At 38.5% G+C, this 19,653-nt stretch overlaps 1 protein-coding gene across 8 annotated transcripts in view; it reads left to right on the forward strand.

Annotated features, from left to right (window-relative positions):
- TBC1D9 (TBC1 domain family member 9) overlaps window positions 1–19,653 on the forward strand; it is a 64,618-nt gene that overhangs the window by 11,917 nt on the left and 33,048 nt on the right. For 6 of the 8 annotated variants that reach the window (XM_075150094.1, XM_075150098.1, XM_075150090.1 and 3 more), the window contains exons 2-7: window positions 3,390–3,500; window positions 9,932–10,050; window positions 11,751–11,979; window positions 13,035–13,296; window positions 14,440–14,647; window positions 18,458–18,664. In XM_075150094.1, the coding sequence (XP_075006195.1) occupies window positions 3,390–3,500; window positions 9,932–10,050; window positions 11,751–11,979; window positions 13,035–13,296; window positions 14,440–14,647; window positions 18,458–18,664 (1,136 nt within the window). Of the gene's footprint in view, window positions 1–3,389; window positions 3,501–6,733; window positions 6,874–9,931; window positions 10,051–11,750; window positions 11,980–13,034; window positions 13,297–14,439; window positions 14,648–18,457; window positions 18,665–19,653 lie in introns of those variants that run through there. The other 2 variants (XM_075150096.1, XM_075150097.1) reach the window with 2 other exon arrangements.

Raw genomic sequence — 19,653 nt, forward strand, 5'->3', positions numbered from 1 at the left:
ACTTGTGCTTGAGTGCCTTCAGGATCGGGGCTGTCATCAGTTAGCCAGATACTAATCCCACAAACTTTAACACGTGCTTTAAAGCTTTGCTCATGAAAACTGCTCGCTTGAACATGGGCTTGCAGATTTAATATTCTTACATTGGGAATTCCTTCCCTTATTTCACTATGTAGTCAGAAACCTGATGAAATAATGGTAAAAAATTTGCAATCGGTATAGTCAGATGATTTGATGCCTGGATAATTCACTGGCTCTTGCCCAAGGACCAGTCTGATCTAAGGAAGATGATTCTTTAGTGCTGTTTCTATAGAAACTTTCAGTTACTTATTTCTTAACCATGTCTCAAAAGGTACTTGCTACATGAAGAATTAATGAACAGTATTAAAATAAATTGGTATTATTTTATTTTATTATGATCACTTCATGTAGAAATTCCTCAGAGAGGTTATCAGTTTGAACTGCTGTGATTTCATTATGGTTGCACCACATGTCTGCATTAAAAAAAAAAAAACAAACCAGAACCAAAACCAAAAACCAAAACAAAAAAAAACGCAAACAAAAAAAAAAAGAAAAAACCCCAAGAAAACAAACAAACAAAAAATAACCAAAAACCCAAACCCAAAAAACCAACACTGACCTACAATGCAAAATGGAACAGTTCCTGAAGGAGAGCAATTGGGGGTAGCTGCATGATTGCAAGAGTAAATATTAATTGGCTTTAGTGTATATCAAAGAACACATAAATTATTTTTAAAATAACACATATATCATCTATCAAAACAGCTGTTTCATGATGTAAGTAAAATTTTACTGATAAACTGTCTGCTGCAATTAACTTGGTAAGCTAGACTTTGAATTTCTATGGGGTCTTCTGGAGTTCTGTGAATTTTCTTCCTTTAACCTCACTGCGTGGATATTTCTACAACCTGTTTCCATTGCTGAAAAGGCACTGGACAACTCCTACTTACTGCACCAGTGGAAAGTATTCTTTCTTTTCTTTTCCTTACCTACCTCTTTTCTGTTATTTCAGTGTTGGCTAGTCTTTTTCTTTTTTTTTTTATAGCCCTCTCCACACTTCTGGAATACACTGCTCTATCTTATATTGTTTCTGTTTGGTGGGGCAGGGGGATGTTCCTCTCCTTCTCCTGTCTCCAGTAGCTCAGGGAGAAGGAGGTAGGATGGGAAGCTCCTCTTAACTTGATGTTGCTGCACAAGTCAGTAGGTTTGCTCTGGCTCTCTGACTTCAGCTGTATATCCCAGTTTTTACAGCTGCAGCGCCCTCCTAGAACTAGTGGCAGAAGTAGTTGATAGGACCACCCACACACCAACATATTTGGAAATACAGCAGGAGGAAAGAAACAAGCATATTTTTAAAGATTACAGGGACTTAACAGTGTATCTGTACCTCAGAGAAGACTGCATTTGGCCAGCATACAACTTTATTTAGATATTACATCATGCCTATTGCATATTCAGTACATATTCTACTGTCTGTAGACACGTGAAGCTGCAAAGCATGAAGAATCTTTGGCATAAGCCCTGTTACATGTTTGCAGCAAACCCAGATGATTAACACAGTGTAGTGTCAGGCTTGGTCTGCACTCCAGTTGAGCAATACTCTTGAGCTCAGTAGTAACTTTAAGTATTTGGGGATCTTTGTCCATGTTTGAAGTGAAATGTGTGCACATGTGCTTTCTGGACCAGGGCCATCCTGGTTTGGAGAAGCTAGAATGTAACAGAAAAAATGTTTAAAAGAACATTATAACCTACTTCAGTCTGCTGAGTTTGAAAGTATCTAGGAGGGCTGGTGGAGGATTGATCAGAGGCAGCTTGTTAGTGTACACCAGTAATCAAAATGCATGAGAGATGAGGGTTTAAGATGGCAATAGGAACAACTAAAGCTTGTTAGGCTAATGAACATTGGGATATTTTACATTAATATTTTGTGTTCATATCCTATGATCAGCAGACAGCTCTCTAACACTGCTTGCTAAAAAATGACCTGATGTTGTGTCCAGACTTGTTTCCCATGTATTTCAGAATTCTTGGATTAAAAAGTGGTGGATATTAATGCATCGGGCAGGAAGAAATTACATTTGATCTGGCCTGTGAAGATCTGTATAAAACAAAATACAAATAAAAAACACAGAATGGGGGAATACAAAATGACTGATAGGTGGGGTATTTCCAAATATCAGTTTCAGTTCGGATTTAAGGGATCTACTAAGATGGAAAATGGGTAGTGCTTTTATATCTTTATGATGCATAAAGCAAATCTGAAAGAACAGCGAGGGAAGTAGTCTTCTGTACCAGTTATTACAGTCCAGAATGAGGAACTAATAAAACTATGACAGTAAAAGATGAAAAAAACCACTTGAAACAAGAAGAGGATTTTAACAGGAGTATTTTAGAATGTTTTTTTGGTGAGTGCAATTTATTTCAGCTGTTTAAAAAACCCTAATTTCTACCCCAATAAATATTTGCAGAAAAAAAAATCTTTGAAAGTTCATCCATCTGTTTTTAATATGTGAATTTTCTGAGAACTTCAACATGAGAATTCAGATCCAACATTTCTGCAGGGGAGATGAAAATTCTTTGTGGATGGAGGTGAAAAGGGGGAAAACTTTTACATCTTTTAAAAATAAATACGGCTTCTTGGGGGAGAGGGTTTGGGGGGTTAGAGTTTGTTTTGTGTGTAATTTCTTATTAAAATAGGATCTAGAATTTGTGGAAATATAGTTAGGAATTATTGGTACCATTTGGTATGCAACTATTGATGGCCTCCTCAGTAGCAAAGAATTTTTAAAGCTACTTCGGGAAAACAGTATGGCTTTGTCTTTCATCAGTATCTTCTCGGCTGAAAAACAGCTTGACTGTTAAGCGTTTTGATCCTTTCTATCCTAAAGAATCAGACCATCAAGTAGCATAGTTATTTTTGCTGGAAGTCTTAGTTTTTCCTAGCTGACATTTGAGTTTTGAACCCTTCTAGGGTATATTGTCTGGGGTTTTTTGTTGGTGTTGTGGTGGTTTGTTTGTTTGTTTGTTTTTCCCCAGGGCTCCAAAAGTATATGAAACACAGAAAAGAACTAAATCACTTTTAAACATGGTTTTTATAAAACAGCTACCTTCTGCTTTGCTTCAGTTTGTCTGCCTTTATGCTAGAATCAATGTATGTTTAAAATTTGAAGTCTTATTGAAACTGAAGATTTTTCTCTCGAGTCACTTTCCCTCTTTACAACATGAGGCAACAAGTGTGGAGATGAATACATAGGTCTGCATTTTGCTGTGGAGAGTGAAATGGAAGGGGGGGGGGGGGTCTGCGGAGCCCCCTCCTGTGGGATCTTGGGTGATCCTTCACTGTGTATTCATCAGAATTTCCTGTTCCATAGGTCTCCTTGTGGGTACTCTTGATGTCGTGTTGGACTCCAGTGCCAGAGTGGCACCGTATCGAATCCTCTACCAAGCACCAGACTCCTTGGTCTATTGGACTATCGCCTGTGGTAAGGACGAACATACTGACATGTGGATTTTTATTCTTCCTGGGTACAGTGCCACATAACTAATAGAGCATCCTGCCTGCTGAGCGCAGTCATTTCAGGACAAATAAATGGGTCAGGATGAAAACCTGCTCTAGTGGTTAAATTAAGAAGCTCCAGAGCTTCTAATATTCAGACCTTGAATGCCAGCATGTGTGTTTGTGTTACACACAATGACTGAGTATAACCAGAAATGGCCATGGAACAGAGATAGAAGCCTCTGTTATTTCCCACCCTTCATCTCCTAAATATGTTCCCAGACAAGCAGTCTAGTATCCATCCCTCCTCCTTCCATGTTCTTCTCCATGCCCACGGCTCACTCCTACAACACTTCTAAAGTGCAGCATTCCTGGGTGATGTGGTATCTCTAAAGAGTATGGTAGGAGGAGTACCTGGGTTATAGCCCCCAAATTACCCAGACTGGGCACCTGGCTTCCCTTGAAATGGAAACCAGGCAGATAGTGTAACCCCAGCTCTCACCCGAGTACTGAATATCGGTATGGCATTTCCTGGGTAGTGGACTCAGTCTCCTCCAGGATAAATACCATCTAGATCCTAGGGATGCCCACCCCCTGGACATTTATTTCGGACAGTGTGTTGTCCTTCTAAATATGATGTACTTAGAAATTCAGCAAGATGGTAGCTAGGTTAGAGTTACATACAGAAGTGTATGTTCTTACATAGATGCAACAATTCTTAAGAGTTTTGGTCTTTAAGGCTCAAACTGTAAGACTGTTTCTTCTATCATTATAGTAGTTGGGGAAACCAATGAAGTTGACATTTTGATACATTAAGCAGGATTTTTGCATGCATCTGATCCTGTAAATACTAAATGCTTATTTCTGTGGTCAGGTACCTATTGCAAGTAGCATAAAGTAGTATGTAATTAGTCTCTGGTTCTGTTTGCCAGCTCTGAAAATAGTGTCTGAAGCTGAATGCGGAAGGTCGAGGTTATTTAGCTTTGATTGGCCAAGCTTGTAAGGTCACATCCTCATTTTGATAGTATTGCTTTTCTGTCTTAGCAAATGGAAATTTTTTAATGCAACTCCTCTAGCTCTAAAGTTTCAACCACTGTTTTAGGCAGCAGCCAGAACTCTGTTCATTTGAAAGAAAATTGAGGAAAGGACAAAAGAGAAGTGCACACATGCCTATCATCTCTTTAATAGACTGGTAACTTCCAGCACCCCCAATGCTGCCTGACATTCAAAAATACTAGTTAATGAAGCTATAGACTTCTTCTGGCCTAACAGTGCCCTCTCGTCTGTGCCCATTCTCCCAATAAAATTTGACATTTAGATTATTTGGATGACTTTTCCTCCAGACAAATCCTCTCTTTTTTGGAAGGGAAGAGGAGGAGGAATGGATGAAGGTTTGCCATAGACCTAATAATTTTAGCAGTTCAAAGCAGGCTCTATTCTTACGAGCATATGATTTGTGTGTCTGACAAAGGTGATATCAAAGCTGTGTCATGTTCTGAATCCAATAGGAAGTTTTTGAATAGCTCATCTTAGCACAAGTATTTCTTTCTACTTTTGATGGTATCACACCTGAAAGAAGGCATCTGTTTAAACAGCCGTTTTTCCCTCTGCACCTATTAGTACCAACTCACTGAAGATTTTAAAATTCGTATAACATAATTTGCCTTTAGTGACTGCTAATAGTAAAAACAGGTATTAATGAAATTGTCAATATTATGAAGGTCGTTTCCAAATCTTTAACTGCTTGCTTTGTACTGTCAGCCACTATGCTGTGACCATAAGTATTAGGACCTTGCATGTCAGCTTTCCATGGATCTCAGTCATGAGAAAGAAGGGTAAAAGTACTTGCCAGTGTGTTTATTTACACTATTTTTGCACAAGCAGAAGTAATTGCAAGTGCACATACAATCCCTTCTTCCCTTCATCCAAATGTCAGTGCACAGCAATTAGTAAGCACCTCTGTCCCATAAACTTGAAAGGGAGCAACTGAGGGCACAAATTTTCTTGCTGTTTGCAGACTCCATTCCAAAGAAAATAACATATCACAAAGTTTTCAACGAAATAGTATTTCTTTAAAGGCACTCGTACTGTGCACATATTCAGAAATGAATTTTTAAGACTTTGGAAATAGGCCATGTGACTTTTCTTTAAGTGCATTTTCAGGTTTTTTTTATGACACCTATAGATAATTACTATAATTTTATACCTACAATGTGTGTCCTCAGATAACCAGGGGCACAAAATTGAAGGCAGATGAGTTATGGCGCCAGAATAAACAAATGTAACGTATGTGTAGGAATTTATGCTGCTGCTTAACTGTGAGGGTTTTGTTTCTCTTCTGTGACAGATATTGCAGGTTTTATGTAGAAATATGGTACTCTGTTTACATTTAAGCTAGTTTTAATAAACATGCTCTTCAATTATGAATCTTGACCCTAATTGAAATTGCTAAAGTAGTTAACGTATATATCTGTACTTCCATTTTATGGAGTGTTTCTTGAATTTTTAGTCTCCTAATATCTAGCTGGTTGATTGGCTTAGTTATTTTTGTTAAATTATAAGACTGTACTAGCTTAGTCTCATCTCGTCCCCTGAGCCCCTGAGTGTGGCTCTTACAGGAAGGTAAAATTTTAGAGTGCTAATTATTTATCTAAGCAACCTTGAAACTGAGCAGCCCAGTGTTGCCTAAGGCTCTGTGCTGTGGTTATTTTATGAACTTGCAACTAAAGCAATTCCTTCTGAACTGATCAAGGGTTGTTACCGTTATACAGGTTACTAAGGGATTTGGCTGCGTTTAGCTATGCAACTCTGATTTGTCCTGCATTGTACAGCTGTCCCTCCCTGTTCCCTAGGGCTAGACTGCTGGTTATCTGTTACTTGTAATCTCTTATTTTTACAGAAATTTGTCGTTTTCTCCTCTGCCTTCCATAAAGCAATAATCTCCATCTTCAATAAGTAGCTATACAGAGTGACTGGAACAAATGGGATTGTTTCCTGGTTCATTCATGCTGCATGACATTTGGTCTTGTTCTGTACAAGACTATTCCAAGGGTAAAAAATAATCCAAGGGGTTTTGTTTGCTCTAAAATGACTATTTAAGTTATGTTTAGACCCCAGGTTTGTTTATAATTCATTTTGGATGTGAATTTTCTTGGGTATTAACTCTACTGTAGAGTTTGTTGAGTTTACCAGCTGTAACTATTTTCTCCTCCCTCTCAGCACAAATTGAGGTTTTGCCAGTCCACTCCTGAACCTGCCATCACTGGCAAGAACAATTTTAGGTTCCCTGAAGTGTTACAGGTTCTCTTGCAGTGCATTCTGTTAAGGCAGCAGTTCAGGTTGACTAATAAGCATCTCAGGTACGTATCTACTTGGGAGAGAAGTCCAGACATGACAGCCTCATCAGCTGTCTGAAGTTAAACCATTCCTATTCCTCAGTCACTGACTGAAACAATACTGAGATTATACTTTTGAGTGTGTTTGAAAGCATGTTCATATGACTTGTTAATTCTCTTCTCGGTCCTGAACTTGGTCACATTCCCTCTGTACCTTCACCTCTTACCTTAGACAAACCAACCCAGATGCTAGAAACCTAACCCTGACACCCAGAGATGTTCCCATATTGCTTATGCTATTACTCCACCCCACCTGCCAGGCAATTGCCCCTTCTCATCCTCTCTCCAGCACCATGCATCCCTCCTCTATCCAGCTCTTCTGGTCTAGACCTCCCTTAGCTCTCCAACTTCCTTTTAACATGCTTATTAGTTTCCTTCCTGAAGATTGAGGAGAATAGCTCAGTCTACCAGGGATGCTGGCCAACATTACATGATTTCAGCCATGGAGCACACCATAAGCTGAGCGTACTATTTAGAGGAGGGGAAGGAGTGATTAGTAGCCTACTGTATGCGTTGTAGCTATTTTCCCCCTTTTATTTCCTGCCAGTCTTGAGGGCTCTGTATTCTGAAGTGCAGTGGTTTAACTGTTAAATGTTTTTTTCCCTTCCCTGAGAGTTAGAGATACTGCTTAATATACCTAAAAGGCCAATAATGGCAAAATGGTGAATGCTTCTAATATACTATGATAGGCAAAGACTTGCCAGTAGCAGAGTTAAAATAGACCTGTAGTTTAAAACATCACAGCAAAAGTGTTTTTTAATCCTAAGTGAACAAAGCAGAGAGAAAGATCTAGACTGTGATGATAAATTGATGAGAACTGTGGGTTTTGGCCTGATTGCATGATCTGCTGTAGATGAGACTGGGAGAGTAAACAGTAAGATAATGGAGACAAAAAGCAATGGAAACAATGAGATGGGTTGTTACAGGTTGAGAATAATCAACCAAAGCTGTTTCATAAGAAGAGATGAAAAATAATTGATGAACCGCAAACAAAAAATTGACAGCTTTAAGAAATAGTTCATCATGATAGTGTGTCTGCACTGCTTGTCACTGCTCTTCAAGAGATGAGCGATTTTTCTGGTGACAGCCTAGTCATGTAGCTCATGTATTTCATCATTGCTTTTTACAGCAGTGTAAACGCCGAGAAATAGTAAATTAGTCTTCAGACCACCTCCTGAATTCCAGAAAGGTCTGGCTGCATCCAGTAGTTTTAAGGAGAAGCAGCAGTGGTGATCACTTGTGGTTCTGAAATATTGGTTACATATGCAGGCTATTCTGCAATATGATTTATGTATCCATACTACAACTAAAATTGTGGTATTTCCCTGCAAGTTGCACAGAATGTTGCTTTCTGTTGCTTTCATTAGAGTTGTGTAAAGCTCTGATTGTATACTGTAGAAAGAATATTTTTCCCCGTCGTTTGTGGCTGAACAACAAGGAAAACGACTGTTTGGTATGCATTCAAGATGGTTGCACTGAGTTCTTCTACAAACCATGGAAATGCTTATGCGCAGACATGTGACAATTTATGCCTGTAGTGAATCTGAAGAAGTTATTAGCAACAGCTTGTTGTAATTCAACCTCTTTCTAATGGTTGCTTCATGAGCCCCTTCACTTTGTTGGGTTCTGTAGGTATTAGTTAGCAGGTAGGTACATTTACTTGCTAGTTCTGAATACAATGAGCCAAATCTGTGATTTGAACAAAAAGATCATAGAATCATTAAGGTTGGAAAAGACCTCTAAGATCGAGTCCACCGTCAACCCAACACACCATGCCCACTACACCATGTCCCTAAGCGCCTCATCTACACGTCTTTTAAATATCTCCAGGGACGGTGACTCAACCACTTCCCTGGGCAGCCTGTTCCAAGGCCTGACCACTCTTTCAGTAAAGAAATTTCTCCTAATGTCCAATCTAAACCTCCCTTGGCGCAACTTGAGGCCATTTCATTTGAGATGACGTAGTATTGATGCTATTTCCTACCTGGATTGAGATACTTTTAATCAAGCTTCAGGTACAGATATTGTAATGTAAACATGTAATGTTTGTTTTCTGAAAATACTTATAAGTCCCAGTTTTGACATAATTCAATAACCTTTTTTGGGGGAACAGTTTTTTTTGTCAGTGCTTGAATTTATTCTTCCTTCAGGGTGAGCACAGAGAAATCCTGAAGAGCACCAACAACTTTATTCTGCAAGATGTTGAGAATGGGGTCAGAATGGAAGTTATATTTATTACAATCCATCTCAAGTAAAATAGAAGCAAAAATTCGCATTTATAAGCTCTAGTTCATACAAGAAGCTTTTTCGTCCCTGTTCTGTACTACTTTACAGACTACATGTACGCTGATTCCTCAGTATCAAAGATATCTCACTTGGCCCCTTTTGGTCTCCTAAGCAAACTAGGGTCATCAAAGTTTAGTTTATTCTTTCATCATTAAAAGTAAACCACCTCTGACAACCCGCTTCCCCTAAAAAGCTACAGCTTTCTTAGAGGTCTTTCAGCACTGTTCTTTTGAGGAAGAGACATTGTAATAGTCTTGTCAGGACAATGATCCTTTTCAGCTTTTACTCTTAAAACTTTATCATTGTTTCATAATTTATAGATGTACATAATGGTGAAGAATTAGGAACCAATGGTAGAATATACAACTGTTGGGGGTTTTTGTCAGTTCCTAACAGATGCAGGTAATACCTTTGCTAACTCTTTAATGTGGCATTGGGCAGCTCGGTGTCATTATTGTGGTTAGAATTCTAAATATAGGGGGTTTTTGCTCATGATACTGACATAAGTAGCTTGTGCTTCTCACAGAAAAATCTTGAAGATTGCTACCTATTTATTATGAAATTAAAGACTATGGGAGAAAATTTTGGAATTTTCAGGGACACAGCATCTGGTGAAATATTGCATCTCCAGTCACTGGCAAGTTTTATTAGAGTCTTTTGTTTATGATTAAGAGGACATTGACATTGATGAATTATTTATTTTGTGACTTTTGGGGATTTTTTTTTTTATATACAGGTTGCTCAAGGAAGGAAATCACTGAACACTGGGAATGGCTTGAACAGAATTTGTTGCAAACTCTTTCAATCTTTGAAAATGAGAATGACATAAATACATTTGTCAGAGGAAAAATACAGGTAGTTAAGTATATTATTGTAAATGTTGTTAATGATAAATGTGACTGTGGAAGGACATGACTTGAATTCTAAACAAATTTGACCTGGTAGTCCCCAGACTGCTTTACCTTTTTGAAGGAAAACCAGATTCTAAGTAACAACATGTGCGTAAAAATTAGGGAAACTGGAATTAGTGCACATAACTACCGCAGTGTGACTAAAAATATATATATATATATATATATATATATATATATAAAAATATATAAGTAGGGCTTCAAACATTGTATGTTCTAAAATTAATTGCACTATTGCTTCTGTCTTAAACTTTGACAGTTTTCTATGTGACTGCTTTTCCAGTGCAAAACTTTAGGCTTTTTCCATGCACTCATTGTATAACGTCTCCTTACCCTTTTCTGTGTAGTTAAATCCTGTAGTGTTGGCATTTACACTTCATATAGGTGTTAGGGGTTGCTGGTTGATTGATTTGTCTGTTTGTTTGGTTTTTTTGTTTTTTTGGGGGTTGGTTTTCTTTGTCAGTTTTACCAGAATTTCTTTTTCTCCTTATAGGAGAGATAGTAGCTATGCTGGTAAAAAGTACTTTATCCACAGTAAGAATTATCTAAAAATAAATATTTTGCTAAAAGATTGATTGTAAGCAAAATTACTGTATGTACTTGGTATGTATTCTAAGCATTGGCTTTGTCTCATTCCTCTTTTAACATTTCATGTAGTAAGTAAACTGGCTTAAGAATCCCCTAGTTGTTTGTGTTTTACTAGTGAGCCAGGTATGAGGGCTATAGATGATCATGGAAACACCTCATGCGAGAAGACATCTGTCTTGTGAAATACAATTATTTAAGGAAATTGTTACTTTTTGGAGTTAGACAAGTATTAAATGTGAATGATGGTTTGCTGTCTTACACTCTGCTTTCCATGTAAATACGGAGCAATTTGAAGGCCTGTCGTCACTTTCCTTTTTATAACTTTAATATAGAAAGCAATGGCGAAGATTTATAAAAGAGATTGGGAAAATAAGCAAATAGACCAGAACTTCAGAATAGAACAGAAGGAACTGTAGTCTTTGAGGTATCAAAAAGCAGCTTTTCACCAGGCTGCTGCCGCTTCAGATTTGATGAAGGTCTTCTGCATCTGAAAGTGTGAATGATTTTTCCATCCTGCCAGTTAATCTAATAGGAGATATTTCTTTTTTTCCTCTTGCTCTTCTCTTTTACTCAAGGCCCACTAAGAGGGATCATAAAAGTCATTTGATATTTTCCCTAATGAATAACAGACCCTTTTTTCCTTTTACTTTTTTTCTTCCTTTTAGAAGAAAATTTTCTGGTGAAATCCTATCCCTGTCTCCTCAGGGAGCATATTTACTTGGAAGGGGAAAATATTACAAATCATGGGTGCTTTAGAGAGTTGGTAGGAGTATTTGAGATAGGCTGGTTAATTTAAAACAGGATACTGGCAAGTGGTTAGTGTTTGGTTGCTTTTGACATAGGCATGGTAGGGAGCAAGGTCATCAGAAAGACAGCCTTGAATAAAGTAAATAACTATATAAGCAAAAGAATGAGCAGAAGAATAAGAGATAAGCAAAAGACTTTCTTGACATTCCAGTAACTGTTGTGGCCTCTGGCCCAGACAGCAATGGTAATAAGGATATCTGATACCTCATGGCAACTAACATGCTATGTACTTCTTTCACCCCCTACTAGGGCATCATCGCTGAGTACAACAAAATCAATGGCATCAAGGAGGATGACGATACAGAAAAATTTAAGGAAGCTATAGTGAAATTTCACAAGCTATTTGGGATGCCGGAAGAAGAGAAATTAGTGAACTACTACTCCTGCAGTTACTGGAAGGGGAAGGTTCCCCGTCAGGGCTGGGTGTATCTCAGCATTAATCACCTTTGCTTTTACTCTTTCCTCATGGGCAGGGAAGGTAGGTTTTACAGTGGAACGGTGGTCTATGCATCTAAGAATTATTAGGAAATCTTCTGTAGTTTGTTACTGTTCACCTGCTGAAATGCTGGGGGTGCAAAGACACTGCTGAGGAAAAGAGGAGCAGGGAGCAATTCCCTGATTGTCACGCTGCTTAACTGTGTGCTTGTTCCCTTGTTTGTATTTCTCAAAGTAGTTCTCTCTAAGACAATACCTGGGCATTGTTTAGAGGCATGGTTCACTTCAGGGACTGTGCCCAAAAGGGAATAGGGATGAGATCACACCAGTTTTGGCTCCTTCTGCTCTTATACAATCCTCCAGTATTACTCTGGCAGACTTTGCAACCTCAAATGCCACATTTAGTCTTTTACAACACCAGAGCATCGTAAAGGGCTCAGAGGAGACCCAGGATCAAGAACTACATAGTGTGGATGCAACCAGTCTGCTCTAGAGGGAGTTAATTCTAAGCAGCATGGAGGTGAGCGAGTCTGCAGTACTTCATTATGGGCAATGGATCAGTCCCAGGTCTTTCTATTTAGCTGTGTAGACATACCCTAGTGAATGACTGGTTTTTGGTTTTGGTTTTGACAAAAATAAATGTAGATTTAGTCCCTGTTTGAAGGACAATATCCTAACCTGTAGTGGTGTTGGAAGAAAAGCCAAGGATTTCTCATTATTGTAATATTTGAAACTTTTTAATGTATAAAAATAACACAAGCCTGTCTGATGTGTTTAGTCTACTTTTCTTTGCTTCCATAGGAAAACAGGACATCAGAGTCTGAGCAAGTGCTGTGGCAATGATAAATTATGTTAGCCCACCTAGCTTTGTAATGCTTTTGTGTGGTGTTCTGTACAGAAGTAAATGATATTTAAACTCTTTTAACTCTGTCAGGTGATCATAGTTTGTTTGTACAAGCTGGGTCTATTTATGCTGTCCTCCCAACTTTTCAAGATGCAAGAAAATTTCAGCTGAATACATTTTATAGGAAGAGGAAGATAAATGCTTTTGAATATGCTAAATTTTGTACTGAGTCTTTTTTGTTTGCTTCTGTTCAGCAAAGTTAGTTATCCGCTGGGTCGATATCACTCAACTTGAGAAGAATGCTACACTGCTCTTCCCTGATATGATCAAAGTGAGCACAAGGTCAAGTGAACATTTCTTCTCAGTATTCCTTAATATCAGTGAGACATTTAAACTAATGGAACAGCTTGCCAATATAGCTATGCGACAGCTTTTGGACAATGAAGGATTTGAACAAGACAGGTCATTACCCAAACTGAAAAAGAAATCCCCCAAAAAAGTATCTGCACTAAAACGGTAGGTAGCACTGACTCTTAGTCATTTGTTTCTCCTCAATCCTTTTACTTGCAGCATTTTGTCCAAAAGTTTTCTAATGTTGCTGCCATTTACTGTTACTCCAAAAGGAATGATTGATTCCAGCAGTGGCAAAATGTGAATAATTATTTAAATATAATCGCTTGGTCTCCTGTTGAAATAGGAAAGGGAAAACATTTTAATATAAACATGTTGCAAGAATAAAAGAAACATATTTGAGCCAAATTCTCGTTTTCTTGGAAGTTCTTTAACGTATCTCTTGACACTGGTAGAGTGCATTAGGTATCTATTGTAAGGCTCTTTTATGTTACCAGGGGAAGGTAATAAAGCGATATAAAGTGTTATTAAGAAATGTGCCTAACATTCACGCTTGGTCCTATAACTGGAATTGAAAAATTACTCTAGATGATGAGTTCTCTCTAGAACTTATTTTAGGTAACAGGGATATAAAAAATGACATTAAATTATAGGGGATGAAAAATAATCTGGAAAATATCTCTGCTTCTTTTATAGATATCATGCTGCAATTTGATAGCTTCTTGTTAATTTTTTCATTATTTTATATGTTGATCATGTTAGTGAACCGTACAGAATTGTAACCAGTGCTTGTTTATATACCTCTGACATGCATTATATCACTTAGGTTTGTCTTTCGAACTGTTCAGTGTTTTGCACTGAATGCATTATCAAGACTAAGTCTTGACATTTTTAACAAACACTAGTCCTAAGGATTCCATCATGTTAATAAATAAGCCTCAAAGTAGTATTTTTTGTGTAATATTACATGGGATCATGTGTTATTTAATAATAAATGGATTCACTGTATAAATTCTCAGAAAGCAGGGCTGAATGTGAAAAGATCACCCAATCTGTCCCCTCTGAGAAGTCAGGACCAATGTATCTAAGTAATTCATGGCAGTATTTTTTTTCATGTGGTTTTAGAATCTTCCAGCAGCGGACACTATACATCCCCTATATGCAAACTATTTCCACAGTTTTGCTGTATACTCAGTGCTTAACTGAGTTGTATGTTGCAGGTAACTTGCAATGATTTGTATAAAATGTATCTTAAAATGTATTATTTGTTTCTTAAAATAAGAAAAGCTTTCTGTGGGTTTTTTTTAGGGATCTTGATGCCAGAGCAAAGAGCGAGAGATACCGTGCATTGTTCCGACTTCCCAAGGATGAGAAATTAGATGGACACACAGACTGTACTCTCTGGACTCCATTCAATAAAATGCATATTTTGGGTCAGATGTTTGTTTCTACAAACTACATTTGCTTTACTAGTAAAGAAGAGAACTTGTGCAGCCTTATTATCCCTCTTCGAGAGGTAAATATTTGTATTTGTAAATTTATAGGGCAAATAATAAAGCAATATCCTATTGGAAATTGCATCCTAGCTTTGATGTTTTTTTCATTATTGGAGAAAAACCTCTTTTCATCCCTTTAATCTCTTGTGAGCATATGATTCTGATGTGTTCTAAGTAATATTTAATGACTGTATATCTTAGTCCAAAGTTCCTACTACTAAAATTCACAGGGAGTTTTCTCTGTCAGTTTTTACAATCCTCGTGAGTCCTTCCTCTCCCATAATTTATATTCTGATTTACAGCCCCATGGTACATTTTTTGTGCCTCATAGGGAGGAAGGGATGATAAAACTTCCGAGATTGATGAGTGGAACTTCTATTAAAGAATCTGTCAGATAAGATTTGCTTTTGTCAGATGTAAAAAGATTCATAATCCTAAAGATTTGAATTGTCTCTTCACACAGGCTTGCAGTCATTTATTCCTGTATATGGAAAATAATTGTCAGCATTTTACAAATTGGTGTGCTTCCCTTTTTAAAGCTGGCTACTTAAAGCAGATGTTCAGTAAAAAGCATTTAAGTTTGATGCAACAAAAAAAAATTATGTTGGGGAGTTTTTTTATGATTGACTTGATTTGTGGGTTAATGGAAAAATGTGTAAAGTAAGTCTTGGAAAGAGTAGCAAAGCTGATGTAATCAAGGACAGTTTGGCTTGACTGAAGAACCATGGAATATTTCAAGGCACTCTTTCCCCCCTCCCAAATCATTAAGAGTAAAAACAAATGGTATTTGTTTGGAAACTTTGAAGTACTGCTTTTCCACAGTGTGTTGCAATGACTTTGGTTATTTGAGGAGAGACATTCAATTATGGTTGCACTGTTGCACTGTTTGTATGGAACTCCAAGGGAACAACGGTCCTCCAGGTAAAGTGGTGGAGGAGGAGAACGAAGTCTGCATTTAACAGGACCTCTTTTCCTGGATGCAGATTCAGCAACTGCTTTTGATAACCACAGCTGCAGCAGCATGGGATTCAAAGCAGCTCTAAAGCTTTTAGAGAAATAGCTGAAGGAATAAGTGCTTTTGTGGGAACAGGTTAAGTCTCAGCACCAGCAAGAACTGTAGCATGCTGGGTAGCACTGCTCCTCAGAACAACTGGTCAGTACCCTTAATAATTAAAGGGAAGCTTTCTATTTAATTAAAGCTTTGGGTCAGACCCTAACCTAGTTCCAGTATTCAGTGATATCCTGGAGATCTTTTGACAGATGAGACGATAACAAAGCATTGATTCAGAAATTATGATCGGAAAAGATGATTTTCAGTGGCTGACTGCACTGCTCACTGCACCCAGTAGGTGCAGTCTCCAAGATCAGCACTTCAGATATGTGTGTCTCTACTTCAGTAGGAAATAATTGGATATTTGCTTTCATTTTAGCAGAGTGTGCTTGCTATAATGTCTGTCCTGTGCCTCTAGAACTTGTCTTTCTTTTGTGCTGATTATGCTCAAACAGTTTTTAAATGGAACAGAAGAATGACATAAGAACACTTTTTAGGTAATTTCAGTATGCTGTTAGTGAAGCTCCTTTAAGTTAGTGAAGAACTAATAGATTTGTAGTTAACAGAAAAATAAAAGGAAGTTGGAAGGATAGAGAAGTGATTTAGCACCTGAGCTGTGCATTGCAGTCTTTAAATACGTCTTCAAAGAAAATGTTGTATGGAAAATGGTTATCCTATCCTTTTAGCTAGAGAAATATTAATATTGTAGCACTAACGTCTTACCATTGATCTCTATTTTAAAAAGGGTTTAAAAAAAAGAGCAAAAGTAAAGGTCCTGGTAAACTGAAATGTGCCCTTTTCTATTCTGAAGTCAGTAAGACAGTTTTCATTACCTAGAAATTTTTTAAAGCCATAAAAGCAGTGGTTAAAAGTACTTATAATTGTGATTTGTGTTTTGTTCAATGTAGGAACTGCACAAACTTGATTGATTGGTTTATTTGTTTTTAAGGTTAATAACTGGTAATGTTTAGAACACACAGCTGTTATAAAGTTCATCCACAGTATGACTTATCCCTGAGATTTCTTTGTGTTAGTGTGCTTTACCGAAAGCTCAGGGAACTGGTGCCCTGTACTCAGTAGATTGTGATGCGAGTACTGTTTACAGGTTGGAGTTCAGTTAGATTAGTGACCATTTCACTAACAATTGAAGGCCAAACAGAAACCTCCACCTCACAGGGTTAGATGTTTTCCTTCGTAAAGAAAGACATGGGTTAGTTTCCCTTTGTTGCAGGTTTCTCTGTACCATGAAAATACAGTTGCAATAACAGTTGTTATCACAGTATGCAACTATAGTATAGTAGAACAGGAGTGTTATCCCAAAAATGGTTTATTCACATATATTGGCAATAAAAAGTAAGCAAAAGTTTCTGTTGATTCAGCCCGTACTTGTGTTGGGGAGCAGGAGAGGGATTCGGAGGTCCTCCAAAAAAGCCCATAGATCTGCATCCCACAGAAGAAATTTTCTTTTACTGATTCTTTTAAAATAAAGCCTGAGGAAAATAAACTAAGCAGTGCAAAGGAGTTTTGCTGGAGAATGTACTGAAGCCAGTTGTTTGAGTCTTCATCTTTCAGACTTGTAAGTCCTTGTATCCAAATCCTGTTTTCCTGCAGAGGGATGTCCATAGTGATTCATAGAATCATAGAATCATTAAGGTTGGAAAAGACCTCTAAGATCATCGAGTCCAACTGTCAACCCAACACCACCATGCCCACTACACCATGTCCCGAAGCGCCTCATCTACACGTCTTTTAAATACTTCCAGGGACGGTGACTCAACCACTTCCCTGGGCAGCCTGTTCCAAGGCCTGACCACTCTTTCAGTAAAGAAATTTCTCCTGATGTCCAATCTAAACCTCCCCTGGCACAACTTGAGGCCATTTCCTCTCATCCTATCGCTGTTACTTGGCAGAAGAGACCAACCCCCACCTCGCTACAACCTCCTTTCAGGTAGTTGTAGAGCACAATGAGGTCTCCCCTCAGCCTCCTCTTCTCCAGGCTAAACAACCCCAGTTCCCTCAGCCGCTCCTCATAAGACTTGTGCTCCAGGCCCTTCACCAGCTTCGTTGCCCTTCTCTGGACACGCTCCAGCACCTCCATGTCCTTCTTGTAGTGAGGGGCCCAAAACTGAACACAGTATTCGAGGTGCGGCCTCACCAGTGCCGAGTACAGGGGCACGATCACCTCCCTGCTCCTGCTGGCCACACTATTTCTGATACAGGCCAGGATGCCGTTGGCCTTCTTGGCCACCTGGGCACACTGCCGGCTCATGTTCAGCCGGCTGTCAACCAGCACCCCCAGGTCCTTTTCCTCTGGGCAGCTTTCCAGCCACTCTTCCCCAAGCCTGTAGCGTTGCCTGGGGTTGTTGTGGCCCAAGTGCAGGACCCGGCACTTGGCCTTGTTGAATCTCTTACAGTTGGCCTCAGCCCATCGATCCAGCCTGTCCAGGTCCCTCTGCAGAGCCTTCCTACCCTCCAGCAGATCAACACTCCCACCCAGCTTGGTGTCGTCTGCAAACTTACTGAGGGAGCACTCGATCCCCTCGTCCAGATCATTGATAAAGATATTGAACAGGACCGGCCCCAGTACTGAGCCCTGGGGAACACCGCTCGTGACCGGTCGCCAACTGGATTTAACTCCATTGACTACAACTCTCTGGGCTCGGCCGTCCAGCCAATATAAGGGGGAAAGGGTCATGGGTTTATTGTATTAAGATAGTTTCTTAGACCAAGCAACTTGATTAATTAAAGATCTTAAGCTGTAGCTACTGTTTCTCCCTAGGTGACAATAGTGGAAAAGGCAGACAGCTCCAGTGTGTTGCCCAGCCCATTATCCATCAGCACGAAAAACAGAATGACATTCCTCTTTGCCAACTTGAAAGACAGAGACTTTCTTGTACAGAGGATCTCAGACTTTCTGCAACAAACCACTTCAAAAATATATTTGGAAAAAAATATTTCTGGAAGCTCTATCAGCTCAGATGATGAGGTATGTGGAGAAACATGAATTGTTTACTAGAAGAAGGAGATTTTAACTGGTGTGGGGAGAGAGAAGCCAGGAAAAACCTTTAAGTTTTTGTAAAGCTAAACCTTTGTACGCAGAAATATTACCTCTTTTATTTTAGTGCCTTTAGCTTCCGTAAGTTGAACAGTTAAAATGTTACGACTAGGATATCTTTTTTTTTTCATGTTAGACCTAAGAGAAATCACCACTGCTGTGGAAGAGCTACTCTAACTCCTGCTGCCACAGTCTGAAATTACAGTGTATCTTGTTGGAAATTGTCATAGTTAACTAACTGGTTAATTGAATAATATTTGCTATCCATTGACTTGTCCAAGTCAAAATATAATTGTGGAATTTTAATAATTTGAAGAAATTATCAGTTGATATGAAACTCTTTTTTATTCAAGACTAGCTGCTAAATCTCATCCTTCGATTCTTCAGAAAATGATGTCTGAGCTGAAGCAAGTTTGCATGTGCACTGCTAGCGAACTTTGGAATATTTGAACTAACAAAAAAAAAAACCCTGTCCTGGACATCAGATGACCCTATTCTGAACCACCTCCCTATTTATCTATGCAAAGTAAATGGTTCTTAAAAGATATGATTAGATAAACTTCTCTCAGGCACTTTGAATATCAAGGCTTCTGCTGAATTCCTAGGTCTTACGTATGAAATTTAGGTGCTTCATATCACCTCATCAGATCTGTTAAACCCAGCAAAGTTTAGCAGTTCAAATCTCAAAGCAGAAAAGGCTTTTGTGGTGTATCATTTTGGTTTTACATAGGTAGATCTCACATTCCAGGTCTGTACTAAGCCATACCTTAGTACTGCGATGGGGAGCCCTACCCTGTTTGCCATGTAAATCTTAAAAGTCAGTTTTTTACTTGCTTTGCTGATGGTGAGGTATAACTGGTGTGTTGTTATAGTTGTATACCAGAGCACATGTACATATATGTATAATGCTGAAACTTTGT

The sequence above is a fragment of the Calonectris borealis genome, chromosome 4 (genome assembly GCF_964195595.1).
Source record: "Calonectris borealis chromosome 4, bCalBor7.hap1.2, whole genome shotgun sequence".
NCBI lineage: Eukaryota > Metazoa > Chordata > Aves > Procellariiformes > Procellariidae > Calonectris > Calonectris borealis.